Below are 20,785 nucleotides of genomic sequence, written 5' to 3' on the forward strand. Positions count from 1 at the left end.
AGGACGCAGGGCATTGGAGGGGATCTCGCCTTGCAGAGGGAAACCCAGGCTCCCGTTTGCTACTAGCAGCAGCTCGTGCACATCTTCCCAGTCATCTCTTTGGAAATCAGACCAAACCCATCCCGCCAGAGCAGAGAGATGACAGGGCAGCTACACCTGGCAGCCCCAGAGTAGGGCAGGAGGTGGCTTACAGAGAGGAGAGCATCAGTGCAGTAGGCAGGCAGAACACTGGGTACAATCAACATCCCAAAAGTAGAATTTTATTGATGGAAAGGGAAAAAACTAAAACCAAAGACAGCCATAAGGAGCATCCAGACAAAGCGCCATGACTCTCTGGCAGGTTCCCTCACAGAGAGCTACTCCATAGTCAACTTCCTGTCATACAGAACTGAACAAAACAAACAAACAGCGCAAGGTTAGTATGCTTATTAATCTACCACCGAGCAGAGCCCGCCTGCCTGGTAAGGAGAGGGATGCAGCCAGGCCAGCCCCCTGGGGAGCTGTAGGGAAGCCAGGTCCTGCAGTCCTGGGGAGAACAGCTTCACTTTCCTGTCTGCTGCAGCTCTTGCTATTCAAGGGTATTTGCATGCAACAGGACCTTTGTTTCCTGAGCTCTCTGCTCCTTTCCCAGCTGAGGGCAAAGCCCTCTGGGACCTCAAGCAGTGGGTTGTGACGTTAGAGCCAAACAGGAGCAGATCAAGCAACAAAAATCCTGCTTCCAGGCAAAATCCTCCTGGAGAAGGCAGGTGGAGAAATACAGGGAAGTGTATGAAACACAGAGCCCTCAGCGCTGGCAGGGCTGCTTCTGACTCAGGCCAGATAGTGCCTGCATTCTATCAGCCTCCTCCCTGGCTCCTGCCAGGACAGAGGGGAGGGCAGCGCCGCGCCAGGGGTGTCGCCTTGACACGCTGGGCTAAGAACCCCACACAACACATTCACCCCAAAATATTCTTCAGCATCAACCCACCAGCACATAGCAGGCAACTTGGGCAACTCGGGCAACTCATGAGGGGGATTTCCTGGTTTACTACTGTACTCTGTGTCTACAGCAAACCGATGGTAGAGAGGAGTGGGCAGGCAATACAGGATGAGAAGAGAACACCTCCAGACTAGTGTTCAATAGAAACACTATTTATTCCCCCTTTTCAGTTACATGTGGACAGAGCTAAGCAGTATGACAGAGGACATGCACTTCAGGCTGATTTGCATTTTCCTCACCACAGGAGTGGCTGCCCTTGCAGTGTCTTAGCTCCTGCTAACTCTTGGAAAAGCTGCTGTTACCCAGGGTTTTGCTTTGCAGTCTGAGTTAAAAAACAACTGAATAAATATCGTCCCAAATGAAGTCAGGAGAGGATGAGCCTGTGGACCAGCTGCTGCTCTCTCTGGCAAGAGCCCTAGCCCAGAGCTGCTCTGCTAGCACAGCCTTGCAAATACAGCTGAGGCAGCTGGTGGAGTTTTGCAGAGCCCCCTACACAAGGAGCACCAAGCATACAGTAGCAGAAACGTCAGAGGATCTGGGCTGAGTTGTCCGAGCCCTCACGTGATTTCGTTCCGTGGGTCGGAACGGGGACGGGCAACGGTCAGAATACAAGACGATCAAAATAAAACTTTGCTCTAGGCCAAGAGCTGGCATTTCCAGCTAGGTTTGCCTTCTAGTCTTTGGCTGTGAAAGCAGGTCGCTGCTCATTTATAAAGGGTCTCGATTGACCTTTATAACAGTTCTGCTGAGCTTCCCACACGGTGAACCAAGGTTTAGTGTGCAGAGGCGCCTGCAGCATCCCTTCCTATGATGTGTGTGTGTATAGATGCCAGCCCTGCCAGGTATATTAGCTCATATGGGTGGATACACCAAGTGTCGTTTCACATCGTTTTATGAAGTATAAAATAGGAGAAGGGAAGGAAACTTGTTCTCAGCTGTTCTGTCTCCCCTTCCCCTCCCCAGAGAAAGAACAAAGGTTAAGGGTCAGGTCCAGCAAGGCCTATCGATCCATTTCATCCAAAAGCGGTGTGGCGTCCCCAGCAATGGACATGGGCGTGCTCTCGATCATGGGGCTGGGAGATGGACGAGGGGTCAGCCTCTGCTTCTGTTTCCTCCGCTCAGCCTCCTTCTCCTGGAGCCACTGCTCAGCCATTTTCCCCCAGTCGATTGCAGCGTGGCTGTTGGACCTACACAGGCAGAAGCAGGAAGTGAAACATTCAAATAGCAGGAGCCCAAAAGGGTCAGTTTCCCTCCCCAGGCGCTGCCTTTTCAGAAGGGTGACGCTACTGGATGCCCCAAAGTCTCTCTCTTCTATTCAAAGGCAGGAGGGTGACAGGGCAGCCCATGCAGACTTCCTCCCCCCGCACAGTTACTGGCTGCCGGGACCCACTGGCTCTGCAGGATGAGGCAGCGGCTCTAGCATGCCTGCAGAACTCCGTGGACCGTGTTCAGTTATGTCTGAGATAGCAGATTCCTCACAGCTGCAGAGTGGCTGTTAGTCAATGGGACCCATTGTGGCCAATTTCCTTAGCAGCTCTGTTCCGCCCTCACGCCTGGCCGAGGAACGGGTTCCCGATTCAGTGTCACACTGTCAGAGGGGGCCAGCCCTCAGCCCCTTGGACTGGCTTCTTTATCCCCCCATCAGCACCACGGCCTGAATCCATTTCCTCAAAGCCGATGGGCCGGGACTACGCTCTTTGCCCTTGCTCAGCCGCAGTTCTCGCCAGACACCTCTTCCCCTGCCCTTTGAGCAGGGGCTGGGCCCCCAGCGCCACAGCCATGCAGCTTCCTCCCCCTGGCCTGTTCAGCACGCCCCCTACTGTCAGCAGGAAGAGTTATGGCAGAACCTGTATCCTGCTGCTAAGGAAGTGCTCGTGCCTGGCAGGGCAAGAGCGGCTCATAGACAGCAGACAGCTGCACACATCCAGCACCACAAACGAGCTACTCACTTCGGCTGCTGCCTCTGCCTGGAACTGGATGATGGCTGCGACTGGGTGGACTGGGGAGTAGTACTGGCCTGGAGCTGATGATACTGAGGTGTTGTAATTGGCTGGCTGGGGGTTGTGTAGGAGTAGCTGGGGGTCATCAGAGGGGTGGCCACTGGCTGCTGTGCTGGAGTTGTGAAGACCTGCAAGGGGACAGACTCCCTTAGGTTAGTGCGAAGGTCAGGGCACCACTGGGGCTAGGCTTGACACAGATGCCCAGAGCACAGCACGTTCCCTCACCTCTTACCCAGAGAGCAGGAGGCAGGGTCAGGCCCTCCCTACACATCACCAAGCTGCCATGCCTTCCTCAGGGAGCCACTTAGCACCACAGCAGGGTTTTGTGGGGACTCCGATAGGCCCCAGATGCTGCTTCCCAGATGTCACCCCCAGAGTGCCTAGCCCAAGGAGTGTTTTAGCTGAGAGCTTCCCAAGGGGGTAGGGGGCATCTGCTGCACTGAGCCCAGCCTAGCCCTTCCTGCAGCTGTGCCAAGCAGGCAGGTGCAGACTGACACGGGGAAGTGCTCAGTGGTGGGTTGGGAGCAGAGTCCAGGGCCCTCCTCGGGCACAAGGCAGAGCTGGAGCACTCACCTGCCCGTGCACCTCCCAGCTGAAACGCCCTGCAAGCTCAGCACATATTTCATAGCTAATCCCTTTCATGTGCAGCTCTGTGCTGTGGATACTGAAGCACATCATGTGATTTCGTGTCCCTCTCCCTCACCACTGGGTCCCAACCAACACCTGGCATGTTCCTTGGGAGCCAGACAAACCTTCCTCACAGCCAGCATTGCATTTCCAATGTTCCTGGCCCTGGGGGCATGGAATAAGGCCCAGGAATCTGCACAGCAGGGCTGAACGCTGCAGCTAGGCCGCTGGCTGACCACTGCAGGTCCATACTGCCCTTCGGTATCAGGGCAGGCCACTGGTCCATACAGTCCATTGTGCTGTCTCTTGCACAGCCAATCTCTAATGCCGCAGAGGAAGGCAGCACTTCCATGAGAGATATCCCGCTGTGCTGCTCTGATGAGAGCACCTCCCTTCGAGTCCCACCACTTTGGCTTAGGTACTCAAGATACACCTACATGATATGCGCTGCTGCCACCTCCGCTGCCTCCATAGCCATACTGGCTAGATGCCCACTGTGCAGGAGTGGCATTGGGGTTCTGCCCTTGGCCTGTCACCGCTGCGATGGCACTGAACATCTGCGAGGTCATGTTCTGAGGCAGCGCGTTCACGGCTCGGGTCAGATCTAGAAGAGAAAACACCGAGTTCCAAGTGAAGACAAAGAGAATCTGACTCTGGTCCAGGGACTAGCTTCAGAGTCAGCCTCCACAGATCTGCCCAAGGAGAGAGGCTGGTACTCACCCGCTAGGTTAATGTTAGCAGGAGTAGCATTGATGGAGGCTGGGGTCCGGGTCCTGCTGCTGCTGCTGGGGGTGATACCTTGTGAAACAAAAGAGAGAGGTATGTGTGACACCCTGGCACCACTCTCTAATGTGCCAAGAGAATCCAGCCTTCAGTGGATCTGGGAAAGGTTCCGGATTTGTGATGAGCAGCGGTATTCATAGGTAACCTCCCCTGTACACCACTGGGAAGAGAGATTATCTGGGATTAGGGGCTCCTCTGAGCAGCTCAGCTAAATGGGCTACACAAGTACTTGGAACTGGAAGCAGCTACCAGCTCTGACTAATTGCTGACAGATGCTTGATCCCACTTCCATTCAGACTATCCAAGGAGCAGGAGCCAGCCCTTAGCCTGCCCACTAGTTGATTTCCTGCAGGACAGAACAACCCTGGTGATTAGGATTTGGGGGTCACCTGGCACTGGGTCCTGATAATGATCCTTAAACCACCGGAAGAGCCCATTCACCGTAGGGAAGATCTGTCCCCGGTACCGGAATCCCTCTGGTGTTACCGTCACATACTCTATCCTGTAAGGTCAGGAAGGGGGAGAGACGAGCACATCACACTGCAGCACAGTTTCACCGATTACTGGCAATAACTAGCTTCACCCAACGCAGTGGGAGAAAGGGACGGGGAGGGCACGTGGTGCCCAGATACATCAGAAATGAACCCATAGTTATCTGAGGCACAGACTCTGCTGGGATCACCCACCTTCAATCAGCTTCCAACCCAGCCCCAGTAGCACTTGGTCATTACCCTGGAAATGCCAAGACCTGCGGAATCCATACCCTCCCCTGCCGAGGGGTGGGACATGGCTCACGATGGCGACGTGGTCAGAGGCATCAGCAGCCAACCTGATGAGATGACACATGTGAGGCACCCGCAGGCCAAACTCCAGGGGTCAGGGCTGCTGCTACACATTGAACCAGAGCAGAGTCCAAGAAAAGTCAGGCAGGGGACAAGTCTAGGCCCAGGCCCTGCAGTGACTGATAGCCAGCTGTACCCAGCAATGTACATGCACCACTGACCTCGGTTTCCCTCGAGGCTGGTATCCCAGAAGGAATTTGCCAGGTAGCTCTTTACAGGCACAGATAAAGTAAGGAATAAAGGTCGGCTTCTCCTTTTTGGTCTTTATTAGAAGTTCTTCCAGTTTCTGGTTAGAGGGGAAGAGAGACAAACACTCCATTGAGATGCTCTGTGCAGCCTGGGGACAGCACCAGGACTCACAGGTGCGTGCTGCCTAAGAACACTGCAGTGTTGGCTTCTGCCCAGCCCACCCCTCCCCATGGCCATGTCCAAACAAACAGCATCCAGTGGTTTCATCCAGGGCTCATTTCACAATACTGAGTATGGCACGCAGGACTGGGAGCTGTGACCATTTGGTGGAGGCAACTGGGTGGTCCAGATGGACACATTCGTGCTTACTTAGGTCAGCGCTCCAGACGATGTGAGGGGAGGAGCATCCCTTCATCCCCGCTTTAGGGCACTTGTGTCCCGTCTGAGAGTACTTCCCCTCAAGTGGGGAAGTGGCAGAGTTGGAGAGGGAGAGACCTCTATCTGCCCCTGCCTTTGTGATGGGCCAGCACTGTCAGGCTGGTGCAAAGGCAGGGCCCTCCCTTTCCTGGCACAGACAGTTACATGGCCCTTCAGACATTCGGCCCAGCAAGCCAGGCCAAGCTCTCTGCTGGTTCTACCGCTCCAAGCTAGCTCCCCCCAGACCCAAAGCTGGGAAGTGACCAACATGAGCACAGAACACATCAACCTCTTATATCTTAACACTAACTTGAACTCAATGATTAGTGTTCGCACAGAGGCCAGGAGACTGATCTGGGGCAGCCAGCTGCACCCAGCTTTGCTTCTTACAGCTCTGCAGCAGCCCCTCTGGGAGGCTCACCTTCCTGTCTCCACCACTGCAGTCTTGGTAGTATTTGTGACTTAGCAGGTCTCTAGCAAAAGATGCCATTGGCTGGACATAGCGTGCGACGATTTCATCCAGGTCCTCAAATTCCTTGGAACAAACAAAGAAAGAGCCACTTTATCCTGAGTCTGTCTCCTGATCTTCCAGAGGCAAAACCGAAATCGCTGCGCTGAGCGATGGCCAGGCCTTGGAATCTCAGATCCTCTTAACTCTGGAAGACACCACAGGATGACTAGTGCCCATCTGCAGTGGAGTGCAGGGCAAGTGTCCTAGCTCCCTGGACAGCCCACTCACTCAGACACATGCTCTGTAGGATTAACGTACCCCACCTGCACCAATGCAAGTGGGGGGCAGCTTGGTTCCTTTCAGTCTCAGGGATAAACAGCGACCCCGACTCTATTTGACAACCTCGGGGAGGAAGCACTTTGTTCCTTAGACTAAAGGAGCAGCTGGGAAAATGTAGAACGGCCTCAGTCTTGCAGTGGTTGGACTAGATCAGGGTCTCAACTGGTGGGTTGAAACCAACACGGGGTGAGGGCATGAAAGGCAATCGGGAGTCAAGAGGCATTGGAAATACAATCTAAAGCAAAGAAAAATCTCATTCCTGACTCCTCAAGGTTAAGTATTCTTTGTCAGCCTCCTGAAACGCACAACAAATATGTTGCACAGGCATTGATTGCACCGTTATCATGGATCCATTTCCCCCTCACGTTTACTTCACAAACAAATGTAATGGAGATGCCTTGTTTTGTTTTTTTATACTTCAGATAAGGGGTCACAGCGACCTGAAAAGGTTGAGAATCACTGAACTGGATTATCTAATGGGCTCTTCTAACACTAATCTCTACGATTCTTTTACACAGAGCCACCAGTTACTCTAAAATCTGGAGAGAGGGGCTGGCTGCCGAGTATTCGCTCAGGAAATGGAAGTGACTGACATTGGAAGCTGTTCCCAAACAGTCTGGAAGCACCTGTGAGAAGAGTGAAGCCTCAGGATCCTGCTCACAGGCTGTCCAAGGCAGTTTCCAGATTTCCACATCACCTTGTTTCTAACCCAGCTTTATGAAGCCAGAAAAGATTTCAGTTTGATGGCCAATTTGTACGTAACGTATGCCACAAGCCAGCACCCCAGCTTCTGCTACCACCTCTGGGTTCTAAACTCCAAACCATTCAATCCTTTAGCAGTTACTCTGGGGTGACTGTGCCCACCCCCCTTGCCGAGTCAGCATTTCATCTTCTGTTAACTGGGCTGGGATTCACTCCCCCAGGTTCACGTCCCCAGTCACGTTCCACCTGGCTCTTACCTCTGTGTTAATCCAAAGGGTGGAGCCCAAACTGAAGGCGTTCTCCTTTCCCTCCTCTCGGACATCCACATGTTGGTAAATCCCATCGTTCACCTTCCAGGTGACAGTCAGGTGGTTCTCCCCCTTGCTGCTTGGCCGGATGATCACATCGCCTTGGTCCATGGTCTCCATCATCTTCTCAGCTTGCTTGAAGCTGATGTTATGGAATGACGGGTGAGCGATCACCCTCTTGATGTATGCTGTCGGACACAAGTGGGCAGTTAGCATTCCTACGGCAGTGGTTTTATTGCAAGGAACATCCAATCACACTCTTTTCCCTGGGGCAGACTGAGAATGTCCATGCGCCCGGTTCTCAGGGCCCTAGAGAAGGGATACTCACTTGTCCGCTGCTGCTTCCTCTTGTAGTCTTCTTCCTGTTTGTGATCTGCTGCCTCAGCATCAAAGTCATAGTAAGTGTCTTTGGGCAGCTTCCATTCATTGTTCTTATCCATCAGGTCTGACGTCCTGCAGGTCAGGTCTGCACTGAACTTCTCAATGTCTATCTTCATGATCCTACAGTGAACAGTCATTCCCACCTGCGGAGGAGGGGCAGATTGGACTAGTCAGCAGGTGCAACTCACATGCTGCACCTCTCACTCGGCGAGTGTCCTATCACAGCCACACCAGGTGTGGTGAGCTTACCTTGAGTATTTAACAGGACACATCAACCTGGAAATAAAAATCAGACATCCCCCTGAAAGCTGTTTATCTACCACTGTTACAACAACCCTACAGAGGACTAGATCTGGAAGGGATTAGAGGAGAATCTGTCTCTTTGCCAGTGTGTCTTCTTTGGCATTTCACAGCCCTCTGCATAGTCAGCTTCCTTGTTCTGTTGCTGGTGTCCCCTAGTGCCTCTGAGCTGAAGGGGGAAGTGAACAGACAGCACGCAGCAGTCAGATGTGCACACACACGCATGCACACGATGGGGTGGCAAGGGGAGCACCTTTTTCAAGCCTGTCCAAAAGACCCTTCTAAATGAACAAGGGGGCAGAAAAACCCGTAACATTTTGAAGGTCCAGGTCACGTTGTTTAAAGGGGCTCTAGCAGAAACTGGAATGTTGCAGTCCATTTAAACGTGTTTAAGATGACAGTGTCCCCTTAAAGGGATTGCCAAGAGAACTCAGATCTCAACTGGATAGTCCTCATCTAAATGTTCATTTCCTCAGCAAGGATCCCAAAGGAGAGCGCAGAGGTCAACCCTTCTCTGGTAATGATGTGCACACCTGCATTCTATACCCATGGGATTCTACTAAGAAGGCCCTGGTCCCCGTCCTGAAGGAGACCAAGTAATTCAGACAGGCCACAGAAATGGATTCAACTAGGAAAAATAACCCTGAGTGAGGGATTCAGCTATAGGAGAAACTACCACGAGCGAGGGGAAAATGACTCTCCAGGAATCTAGCAGCCGCTCCTCGAGCTATTTCAAAAGCTGGGAACAAAGATCAGAGAATGCCTTCTAGCCTCCCAGGCTCTGGACTTCATTCTGACTGTAATAAATCCTGCCCAGTGTAGTATGCTAACTGATTCACACAGCTCCCACCAGCAGCTAAGGGAGACTTGCAGTCTGGGAGAAGGAAGCGAACAAGAACCTAAATTCACTGTTGATTTAGAGCCCACAAGGGAAAGAGAGCAGTTGCTGGGATATCTGGGGAAGAGAGAGAGATGAACAGGACTCTGAGCCTCTGGTACCAGCTCTTTAGAGACAGCCACCCGGAGCTGGAAGAGATGCACTCTGCTCTCCTACCTTCACCCTTTCTTCTGGCCGCTTAACCACCTTGTCACTGAGAAACTTGGTTGGTATAAAGCCAGTGACCCCATTGTCCAGCCGTGTCTTCACCCCAATAGCCTGGCCAGGGCAGGAGCCACTGTCAAAGTGATTCCAAACCTTAAGGAAGCAAAGGAATAAGAGACTCAGGATGGAAAACAATTTCCGAAGGCAGCACAAGTACAATTCTGTTAGACAAAGAAGACACATTCAAGGAGGGGCCTGGGTGTGCCAGAGCAAGGGGTAAGTTCTGGAACGCTCTGGCTGTAGCAGCAAACTGGAGAACCTGCAGCAGCCTCAGAGAAATTAGAAGACAGAGGTTTGAATGACTGAAACTGATCCACACAGCACTCCTAGCCAGTTACCCTCAGCTCATGGCAAGCAGGTTTGCTCTGCAAGCAGGAAGGCTACAATGCTTAGGCTCCATCTACACTTACGGCAGCATGCAGAGTACAGGCATGACACATGTAGCCACACGCTGCAGTCAAAGGGAGGCTGCGTTCTCAGCTGGCACTGCAGCCTGTAGCCGTATGCCAGTGAAAGGCTTCAGCAGTGGGGAGGCAGCGGGCCACTGTGCTGCTAAAGATTGCAGTGTAGCTGTGGGAGGCACTACTTGGGTGTATAGAAAGGCTGTGTAGGTTCCTGACCCTTGGGGTTCAGGCACGTAGGATGCTCCTGTATGTCCCTCACTGTCTATGCTGCTATTCAGACTGTGCCAGGTGGGCCTGCCGTGTCTGCACCCTGCACGCAGCTGCAAGAGTCGACGTCCCTTTCAATTCGGAATCACAGCTCTGCAGTGAGAGATGGGTTCTACTGAAGTCCCATGGCTGCCATGGGAACTGCTGACTACCCAGGGTCCTGACTATAGGGCTGGAATTTGCCACTCTTAAGGCAGGACCCCAAAATACTGCCCCATCGAAAAGCAGGATGTCTGTGCTGGTTCTTAAATTGAGACAATGGGGGTGAAATCAGCTTATTTTCTCTACCCCATGGGTGGCTTCTCTGCATAAAACAGAAGAGTCCTGACTCTGAACAAACCCACTCTGAACGTCTGTGGGGAAAATGTGACCAATTGGCTCCCATCCCATTTCACACCTAGTCAGAAATACTGGGCAACCCTCGCACAGCAACTATGTGGTACTGGCAGACCTAGAAAGAGGCAATTCCAGAAGCACTAGTGAGGATTCACATTAGGGTTACAGCCAAAGGCTTCCTTAGGGGTTGAGGGCCCATTATGCTGGGTGCTCTCTGAACATGGGAGGCACAATCCCTGCCCTGAAGTATCTCCTCTCTCAGAAGGCCCCTCCGGTACTGCATTCCCTACAGGATGCTCCAGGGCAGCCTGACGATGGAGGCAGCGCCTGCAGGAGCAGCCCAGTACTTTACCTCGCTGAGCTCTGGGAAGTTATCCTGCTGACAGAACGGACACTGCCAGAGGCCAGTCTCGTCATTCCGTATGGCCTGATCGTAGCTTTCGCCCTGGGGCCTCCTATGGGCTATTCCAGTCACGTTGCAGGTAATCATTTTGCCTGGGGAGAGGAAACAGGAGTATATCAGGCACACGCAAGGGTTGGACAGTGCCCCGAATGGGATGCCATGCAGGCCTCCTGGAGGCTACTTGGATTACTTAGAACTCCCATACCTACGGGTGGCATTCCATAAAAGCCATCAAGTGCGACACAAATGGTCTGGTTCTGCAGCACTCCAATGAGCTGCAGACCTTGCACCGATCCCAGTAAATGTTCACGGAGCTGCCATTCTCACAGACCTCCGCTGCCTGGCGCAGCTTGTGACGGCAGCTCTGTAACTGATGGAGCCCTCTGTGATGGAGTAGTGTCTGTCTGTGTCGGGGGTGGGAGAGCTGTGTAGGGGGTGGGAATGCTGGGGATGTCTTTAGGTGAAGGACAGGATTTTTAAGCCTGTAACCTGAGCCAGGTCAGGGGGAGGGGGTTAGGACCTTGGCCCGGAAAACTGGACAAAGGAATCGGCAGGCTAGAGGAGGGGCAGTTCAGTTTTGGTTTGGGGCTGGGTGATGGGAATTCAGGGAATCCTATGCTGGGATCCAAGCGCCCTGAACCCCGAGAAGGACTCGACTGGGGGGTCCTGGTTGGGCCTCCAGGCTCTGCTGTAACCTGCATTCCTGTTGTCCAATAAACCTTCTGTTGTACTGGCTGGCTGAAAGTCATTGTGAGTTCCAGGAAAAGGGGTGCAGGACCGGACTCCCCCGCACTCCGTGACACCCTCCCAGGTGATGGGCACGTACCTATGTAGAAAGTCTCTGGTGTTTCTTTGGTCAGCATATTGAAGACCTCCTCTGTGTTAGGAGAACGGTACGGGGTTCTCAGATCCTTGTATCTGCAGCTCAGCTCAGCTCGGATGTCATACAGAGTGATGTGTTTGTCACCGTAACCCTGTTTGTACAATGGAATGGTTTAATGTTTGTAGGCTAGCGGTCATGCTAGAAAAGCCCTGTGCAATCAAACCCCAAGAGTTCAGGGCTGGAAGGCAGCTCCACCCCGACTCCCTTCCCCTTCACAGACCTGTCTCTCCAGCTCTTCAGCAAAGGCATCAAGATCCAGGTCTTTCAGACGCTCTGGGTTTTCCAGGATCTCCTCTAGAGCTCCAGCTGGATTGGCATCCTCTGCCGATTCGTCGTACTCTAGGGCATCCACTGCCATTTTTCTTGCCCATTCATAGGTTTCAGGGTGGACTCTGGACCCATCTAGGACCTCAATGTAGGAATCCGTGCTAAACGAATTCAAACACACGCATCAAATTGGAAACTTTGCAGGAGGCCAGAGGTGCATTCAAAGGTCATAGGATGCAAAATGACTAAAGAGAATGTGCTGCTGCTGCTATTCACTTTCACAGTTCACCACAAAATTTTGCTGTTTAAATGAACAAGAATTCTCTTAAAGGAACACGAAATTGAGAACGGCAGAGTGCAGCCTGCAGCCACCCACATACTCTGGGCATAGCCCGGTTGCTACAGTGTACTTTGGCCAGTCTGATCTAAAGAGAGTATTGCACATCAGGGCTTGCACCCTGTAGCTGGAAGCTGTGGCTATAATTTGCTCTCTCATACTAATTAGGTGTGGTTAGTTGACAATGCAACCCTCTGCACCAAACTGCTTCAGAGGTACCAAAACTTTGCCTCAGTCCAAGAGACCCTGCATTCACGTTCCTGGGGTCTGTGTCCTGTAAACGCCCAGGCCCTGGCCCTTGGAAGGGCCAGAACTCCCAGGGAGGGGAACAAGGCTGAAGAGTTCTCCTGGCTGCCCTCTTTGTTCCCAGAGACTCTCCCAAGCCTGGGGAGATAAAGTAAGAAGCAGCCCAGAGAGCACAGCACTGAACACAGCATGTTCCCGGCCCAGAGACCATCCAGAGATTAGAAACTGGTTTCAAACTGCCCTCACACTTTCTATTTAACACTAGGTTTGGTTATTAGCATTATTTTTAAGCTCTATACATTTCTCCACACAAACTCCCACAATCTTCCTTCCAGTTTACAAGCCAGTTCAATTTTTGTGTTGTGCTACTGCCCCAGGTTCAGGACTGTTAAAAAAAGCGTTAAAAATAAATCAATGAGCGAGACCAGAACTAATCCAAAGGGTCTGTGTGGTGAAAGGTACAAAGACACTAACTAGGGACTGATTTTAGCTTTGGTTTCTATTCACCACAAAGGTCCCCCCACAATCAGAGCAGCAAATTTGTGCTGTACTGCACTGCTCACCCGAATGTTTAGGTTGAGTTGGCCTAGAGAGAGTCAGATTAATAACCAGTAATAAACGCACTTTGCTGGACATGAAAGGCTGCTGCACAGAAACTCCTAGGAATACTGCCCCTGCGGAATGGAATCCCTTTCAGCCCGTCAGTCAGGTACTAAGCCCATGCAGCTCACATGTCACAGCATGCAGCACCATCCAGTACCAACCTGTCACCCAGTGATGCTGTGTCAATTTTGATGAAACCAGCACAATTGATGAAGACTTTGGGTCCCATGTGACACATAGTGACTAGCTGTGTCCGGTTCTCCAGCCTTGTGTTGTTTTGTTTCAGGATCTAAGGGAGGAGATTTCAGCATTAGCTTTGCAATGCAGCACACGGAGGGAACGGATATCCCAGCCCCGGTGGAAGACAGGCAAGGAAAAAGAGGCCTCAGACTGAATAGTAAGGGGTCCAAAGAGTATCTGGTACAGCCACCCTGCTCCTGTTGCATGGGCCCTTGCCTTGCTGTACAGGAAGCATCTCAAAGCCACACTAAGGGAAGATGTAAAAGCAGCACCACATGCAGGCAGGACTGCCACAATTCTCAGGGTGAGGAGAGGTACCTGGCGTTTCACTTGGTGCTTCCTAAAGCAGCTGAGTGTCCTGATACCACAGCACAGCCTGGCTGACACTACTGCCATCTCAGGAGTCTGCTGGGATTGACAGATCTGCTGAGGATTCCCAGCCACACCTGGGAGAGCAGCCCACACACAGCTCCAAGTTCACCAGCAGTACAATAACCAGACTCTCTTGGCCCCGTGGGGACAGGGCCGTCAGACACACCACGAACGCAGGCCCTGACACTGTGCCTTCCAGCGCTGCAGCCACGATGCGGGCTTGCACATAGCAACTTTAAGGCGATGTCAGCTATGCGGTAGCTGAGACAGCTCCATTCTTACCTTGAGCAGGTGAGTCCCTTTGCGTGGCCCTAGACCACAAACATACTGTAGCAGGGCCTGGCTGTAAGGGTGAGCAATTGCCCGATTGACGTCCACTCCCACCTCATTCACACGGTTTATGAACTCGCAGTAGAGGGCATTCAGCAGCTCCTCCTTCACCACGTGTTCCTGCCGAGGGAGAAGGGGGTCACCATGGGGCAGGTCTACACAATGCTGGTCAAAAGCAAATCTGGGCTAACCCCTCCCTTAGGCTCAATGCGAGTGGAGGTTTATTTTGGCGAACAAGGCTGCTCTAAGGCCACAAGGAAGATGAGCACTGTGCTCTAGAGAAAGGGATCAGGGAGGAGTCGTGCTAGTTGGACGTATTCTAGAACAGGTGGACACCACGCTGGCTCAGCTTAGGGCCTGTTCCTGCTGTTGAAAGTTCCCAGGCTCATTTCTTTCTGACCGAGACCCCTGTAAGGAACAGTTACCTGCAGAGGGTGAAGCTTCAGACACAGGATATCCTCATCAGAGCTGCAGACCTGAGCAAACTCTATCAGGGGGTCCTGAATACGGCGAGCCAGGGAGACGGCTTGGCGCAGCACAGGGGGGTAATCCCGGAACTCATTCTGCAGAGGATCAGAGACATGGAGCGAGGCTCTCAGTGCCCACATCGCTGCTAGCACTAGCACCAGTGACAAGTGACACCAATGCAAACAAAGCACTTTTCAGCACTCAGGGCAGGTTGGGGGAGGGGTTCAAAGGCTCCCAGGGCTCTTCTATAATTAGAAAGAAGGCTCCAGCAGAAAGGAGGTGAGGACAGTTCTAGCTCCGTTTTGTCCAGTTCCTCCCCATATTAGCTAGGTTGCAGCAACTCCCTTCTGCTCAAGAGGGCAAGGCTCCATACCGACCTTGCTAATATATACCCACCACCGAGTCTCTTGGTGCATGTCTCTTCAGTCAGCCCCAGCAGGATCCTTTCACAAGCCCCTCCAACCCCAAACCCTGACACACCTCGGCCAAGGCTTGATCACCATGCAGTAGCAGAGACCTCCAGCCTGCCCGAGGTGGTGGGATTTCAGTGAGACGGGCTATCCTCCCAGCGACCAGGGAAAGTCAGGCCACTTGAAGGGAGCACAAGAGGACAGGTGCACTGGTGCTTTACCTCTGACTTCCTGCTGTTCATGTAGAGAATGGCCAGCTCATTGTCCACTAGCTCCACCCCAATGGAAGACAGCTGCTGCCCCTGATCCAGTTCATGCACAATCCGCTTGACGTCCTCCATCAACATCTGGGCATCTCTGGGGAAACATGGCAAAGGGGGATTGGGAGGAAGACAAGAAAGCTGGACACTCAAATCACACTGATCTGCAAGGCAGCTCCTGCAGTGGGCACGTCACACCCCCAGCTCCCAGCCCCTCTGAACTGACCATCAGCTGAAGGTGCTAACAGCAAGAGGCTCCGTCACTCAAAAGCACCAAATCAGAAGCCAACCAGTGAATTGAATGATGCACAGCAGGTCTCCTGGGGCATCTTAAGCTGAGTTTGCGGCTTAGATCGCTCTTACTGGTGAAAGGCGCTGGACTGGCAGCCCCTGAAGCCTTTGCTATACAACCACCGACCATGGACACTTGGGCAGTGCGAGCTCCCCCCTTGTGCCTGGTCTGAAGGAGAAGGATGCTAACTCGCCATGGTCTCTTCACTCTGCTGCAGGGGCCAGCTGACCACTAGCAATGGGACTGAAGCCACCCACTGCCACAGGCCCACATGAGAGAGGTGTGGCCTACCCTACTCCAGGGCAGCAGGGCGATCCCAGGCTGGCTGATCTGTGTAATGCTGGAGACAGCTGGGTTCTGGGATGAGCATTTTCACTTGAGGAGGGCGATAGGAGCAACTGACAGATACCACCCCTGCAGGGAGAGCCAACTCCTCACCCTGTAGGATCTGCTGTAGGAGCAGCAGCCGAGTCCCACCCTGCTGAAGGCGCAATATGGGCAGGTGGCAAGGGGCGGGGAGGGGGAGAGGGAAGAAAAACGAATGGCCGGGGAGGGATGACATCGAGGGAAGCGGATGCCAGAGCTCATCGTACCTGTTCTCTCCTGCAATTGTCACCACATGAGGCTTCTTGTTCAGAAGGAATTTTTTCAGAGTTTCGATATCCTGGGCCTGGAGCACAGAAAAGGAAGCAAGAGGCTCCATGGAAACAGGCTGGTTACTAGAGCTTCGCAGTACCATGCGCTGAGCATGTGTCCCAGGCTGCGGAGTTCCATTTCACTGGGCAAAGCCTCAAACCTACCTAAGGCACTGACCTGTCACGACACTCTGCCAAACAGAACACAGAGTGGGGCTAAGCACTGGTTCCTGGCCCTTCCCAGACAGCCCCGGGAAGGGCCAAGCTGGATCAGCTGGGCAGAGGCTAGAGGTGACCTGCTCACAAAGTTACAGGGACAGAAGCCAGGAGCCCTTCCCGATTTCCACTGAGCCATGCTGCCTATTGCTAGCTGGTGGGGCAGAGGAGAAGGACCCTGAAATGGCAGCCTGAATACTGCAGCACACGCAGGAGCAGTGAAGCCAGCTCCAAAAGGGGCAGAAGGACCAATTCAGGCAATCTGTAACTAATGGGCAGCAAGGCCTGTTTCTGGCCTTTCCGTAAGCTGGATGGGCCTTTTCCAAAAGCTCCCAGTGCAGCAGGCAGGGTCCCTCAGCAATCGCACCTGCAAACCCCGGACTGTCCCTGCCCCTTATGCAGCACTGGCCTTACGGCCCATACTGATCTGGTGTGCAGCAGAGATCGCTTTCCGAAGTGCTTGCTTATGACCCTCTCACCCAGCCAGAACACACCCCCTCCTCGCCACTGATTGATCCTAGGGCTTAGAGTCCAGGACCCTTCCATTCACAAATACACAGGTTTGCTCCCAATTCTGATCCATCGGCAGGATGCAGCCAGATACGTCTCAGACCCAGCTCTGACCAACATGCTTGGGATCGCTTGCTGCTGACTGCAGTCCACATGCTCTGTCCCACTTCAGGAATAAGCTAGGGAATACAGAACCCGCCCCAGCTCACCTTCTTGTCCCGCTCCTCCTCCCGCCAGGCATTCCGTCTCTTGGTGAAGTGTGGCAGCCGGAGGAAGTCTGTAACCTCGCCCTCACCATTAACCAGGGCACAGAACACGGGGTGGTCTCTGCAAAACAAACAGGATCCCCCTGAAGTGACCGGAACAGGCTAGTATGGCAGATGAACTCACAAGCAACCCTTTCCCTCGTACCTAGCGGAGGAGAATGCAATGCCCAGCACCCGAATTCCCTTCCCCTGATTTTCATCCATGAAATCATCGTCTTCCTCCACCTGCTGGTCTGGACGGTAGGGAAACACCTTTAGCCAGTTGTACAGCTTTCGGCTGCAAGCCTGAAGGACAGGAAGAGGCAGGGGTGTGAGGGAGAAAGCCAATCTCCCTCCCTTCACATTCCATCAGGCACACGGACCTCCATTGGGCAAGGTGCAGACAGTGCCCTGCCCTGAACATGACGCTGGGGTGAGACACAGAAGCCCAACAGAGCTAGAGATGCTGCTCCTTCCAGCCAGGACAGCCTGCTATCAGGCCTTCCTTTGGGGCCAGAGCTCATTGCTAGGATCTGTACAACCTCACAGGCCAGCAGCTCCCAGCACAGCACTTTGAGTGATAGATCTTATCCCCGAGGAATCTGATTCTAGAGCCAAGGAATTACCTTGCTCACTGCTGTGGCAGTCAGGATCCCTAAGCACCAAGAGATTCCTGTTTCTTCAACACAGAGCTGGACATCCTCTACGGACCTACTGTCCATGGTGCTCTAGCACATACTGGACCCGGGGACTGACAGACTAGAGCCCTGATTTGCAAGGTCTGACAGGCAGAGTACCCTGGTGCAGGTGACCCCTGAATGGGCCAGTTAGAGCTGTATCTAATGTTCCCCTTTCCTTCCTAACCGGGGAATGGAACAAGACTGACTCACGGATGTTCCTGTGGGTCTGTCACTGACCTCCTCCTGCCTCTTCACTATCCTCACGTACCCGCATCAAAGGACTCTCCCCCAGACTGCCTCCTACACTTCTAACCTGTGAGCGTGACTCCAGCCCAGCCCAGAATGCAGGCGACGAGTCAGCACTCTCACCTTAATGACGTACTCTTTGGCCTCCACCAGCAGCTTGTTCTTCAGTTCTTTAGCCATCTGCACATAGAGGAACTGGTTAAGGGAACGCTCGATGGCCATCGTGCGCTGACGATTCCACTCCTGCACCTGGTGGCTGAACTCGTCGCGGTAATAGAACTGCTTGATTTCCTCAAAATACGTCTGGTCACTCCCATAACTGAGAGAGAGAGAGAGAGAGAGATGGGGGGGGGGCTGTCACGCCAGCTACTGCTGAGCAGCCTGGACCTCGGGAAACGGGGTGCCCTGCAGTCTTCCACGCAGGAGACATCTGCATCCCCAAAGCGGATGTGGAAGTGCTGCAGGTCCCCAGAGGCCAGTTTCAGCCCCAGCAGAGCCTATTCTGTCCTGCTGCTGAGGACTATGCCCCAGGAAAGGGTGAATATCAGGCTGTCACCCTGTAGGCTCTCCCACGGCTGAGCTGCTTTAGTCATGCTGGGGTCTCTTTACTTGTGGCCTGCTCCTGCATGTACTCCTAGTTAAATTATTGCTGGCAGAGGCCTGTGCTGAGGAGAAGTGGTGGTTCCTAAGGGCTGGGGAGCTCCCTGTTGGGCAGCCTCAGGGAGAAGCTAGCTCTCCCCATGTTCCCTTAGCCAGCCTGCCAGACAAAGGTCTGGTTTTACTCATCTGAGGGCTGTGCTAGCAACTTGCCTGGAAGCCCAAAGCCCCCCCAAGTCCGCATAATGAGGGGCAGCGTGCAGCCATCCTTCTAGGTAGGAGTAGACTGGTGGCTGGAACAACTGGAGTACTGCACTGGGGAGCTCCCATATTCATAGACCAGATCTCTGGGGAAGTGGAGGAGGCTCCACAGGCTGCACTTTAGGTGCCTCTGTTGGGATAAGCCTTGTCTGGCACCCCACTGCGTCTATTGTCCGATACCAGGATTGATATGTAAGGCCCTATCTCATTCCACAGCATTATCTCAACTGCTCCTGTGTCAGTGAACCCGTGAACTTGGCTGCCACTGAGAGGGGAACAGGGCTCCACTGCATGATGGGAGCACCAAGGGAAGTTGGCAGGACAAGCGTGGCAGTGGGGCGCTGTCAAAGGGGTTCTGAGGCTACGGGGACGCAGGGGGGAGAATGCTTGGGCAAAGCTGGCCTCACCCCTCGACACCTTTCATGTCAATACTGATGTCAATACTCAGCAGCCCCTCCTCCTCAGCCAGGCAGATTTTCAGAAACTGGTCATCTCGCAGCTCCTTCACGGGCTTGTTCTTCAGGTACTTACAGGAATACGCATAATGGGCTTCATCCACATCCTGCCCCCAGAGAGAGGAGATGAAACACTGGTGAGTCAGCACCCTGAGGCCTTGGGTAACGAGTGCATGGAACAAGACCCCCCGCCCCCCACACACACTAGCAGCCAGCCTGGCCATGTCTACATTATGCAGACTATAGCGGTGGTGCTGTGGCTATACTGGCATAACCCAACAGCATGGCGCAGCCTACACTGTTGGCAGGGGTTCCCCAGTGATGCAGGAACACCGTCCCCCGAGGCGATGGCAGGTAGGTTGATGGAACCATTCTTCCATCCACCCAACCACGTCTACTCTCGGGGTAAGCTGACATAATGACATCACTCAGGTGGGGATCTGTCAAACCTACGAGGGACTTGGCTATGTTGACCTAATATTCAAACAAAGACCAGGCCTTAAGGTCAAGAAAGGTTCTCTGAGATCCCCTGATTTCAAAGGCTGCCAAGTTGCAATGTCCTTTCCCAGAGTCTGAACAGGACTTCACAGACCGTCCCTGGCCCTCCCAGATAATAAATGCTGGCATCAGTGTCTTGGCAGCAAGGGCTCAAGCCCACGAAATAGTGGGAGTTAAAGCTGAGTGGCAGCATGCTGACGAACTCCTGAGGTAAACCCCATGCTGGCCTCTCACCCCCCAAAGTGTTCATGCCCCATCGATAACCAGGTAGGAGCAGGAGTGGACCCCAACTATACACCACCAGAGAGGTCTCAGAGCTGCCATGGAGGGCTTCAGCCAGCACTCCCTAAGCCGCGCTAAAGCACACAGCAGATGCTAAACCCTAAGCACTGACCAAAGAATGCAGGCAGGCCGGGCCGGACTCAGCACTTCCCTTTCAAGGCATTAGGAGCACGCACATTATTGAACCATGGAACAGAGATCGGTTGGCCTAGGCCTAGCCCCCAGCAGACACCCGTGGAAGCAGTGCTCCACTCCTTACCTTTTTACCCTTCTTGGTGGGTGCAATGTTGAGTTTGGCTCTCTCTTGGAAAGTCTGTCTCAAGACCTGCCTGACGAGCGGCTCCCGGGCTATCTGCAAGGCCACCATGTAGCGGGCTCCTTCCAGCACAGCCTCAGGGGTTGGGAATTGACTGAAAGGAGACACGGGATGTGAGAGTGCCTGACATCATCTCCCCCCATACATCCCAGAGCAGCACTGCACACTGACCTACACACGTAATCCTTGGCCAGCTCCAGCGGCTCTGCTGGGAACTGCTCAGTCTCATGACGCTGGTAACTGTCACGAAGATTCTCTCCAAACTGCTCAGGCGTCAGACCAAACTTCTTAGCCAGGCCGTCTAGG

General features: G+C 53.4%; 1 protein-coding gene across 6 annotated transcripts in view; it reads right to left on the reverse strand.

The window, feature by feature from the left end:
• Positions 1 to 238: 238 nt before the first annotated feature.
• SUPT6H (SPT6 homolog, histone chaperone and transcription elongation factor) overlaps positions 239 to 20,785 on the reverse strand; it is a 39,940-nt gene continuing 19,393 nt past the window's right edge. For all 6 annotated transcript variants that reach the window (XM_032788704.2, XM_075073972.1, XM_032788700.2 and 3 more), the window contains exons 14-37: positions 20,651 to 20,780; positions 20,423 to 20,573; positions 19,336 to 19,490; positions 18,194 to 18,389; positions 17,311 to 17,450; positions 17,109 to 17,226; positions 16,132 to 16,208; positions 15,208 to 15,343; positions 14,534 to 14,671; positions 14,061 to 14,228; positions 13,328 to 13,455; positions 11,934 to 12,141; positions 11,657 to 11,804; positions 10,780 to 10,922; positions 9,373 to 9,513; positions 7,966 to 8,161; positions 7,587 to 7,825; positions 6,259 to 6,372; positions 5,393 to 5,517; positions 4,779 to 4,891; positions 4,327 to 4,404; positions 4,044 to 4,210; positions 2,929 to 3,107; positions 239 to 2,166 (exon numbers count right to left, since the gene is read on the reverse strand). In XM_032788704.2, the coding sequence (XP_032644595.1) occupies positions 1,980 to 2,166; positions 2,929 to 3,107; positions 4,044 to 4,210; positions 4,327 to 4,404; positions 4,779 to 4,891; positions 5,393 to 5,517; positions 6,259 to 6,372; positions 7,587 to 7,825; positions 7,966 to 8,161; positions 9,373 to 9,513; positions 10,780 to 10,922; positions 11,657 to 11,804; positions 11,934 to 12,141; positions 13,328 to 13,455; positions 14,061 to 14,228; positions 14,534 to 14,671; positions 15,208 to 15,343; positions 16,132 to 16,208; positions 17,109 to 17,226; positions 17,311 to 17,450; positions 18,194 to 18,389; positions 19,336 to 19,490; positions 20,423 to 20,573; positions 20,651 to 20,780 (3,575 nt within the window). In that variant the 3' untranslated portion in view covers positions 239 to 1,979. The remainder of the gene's footprint in view (positions 2,167 to 2,928; positions 3,108 to 4,043; positions 4,211 to 4,326; positions 4,405 to 4,778; positions 4,892 to 5,392; positions 5,518 to 6,258; positions 6,373 to 7,586; positions 7,826 to 7,965; positions 8,162 to 9,372; positions 9,514 to 10,779; positions 10,923 to 11,656; positions 11,805 to 11,933; positions 12,142 to 13,327; positions 13,456 to 14,060; positions 14,229 to 14,533; positions 14,672 to 15,207; positions 15,344 to 16,131; positions 16,209 to 17,108; positions 17,227 to 17,310; positions 17,451 to 18,193; positions 18,390 to 19,335; positions 19,491 to 20,422; positions 20,574 to 20,650; positions 20,781 to 20,785) is intronic.

Source organism: Chelonoidis abingdonii, chromosome 20 (genome assembly GCF_003597395.2).
Source record: "Chelonoidis abingdonii isolate Lonesome George chromosome 20, CheloAbing_2.0, whole genome shotgun sequence".
Lineage (NCBI taxonomy): Eukaryota > Metazoa > Chordata > Testudines > Testudinidae > Chelonoidis > Chelonoidis abingdonii.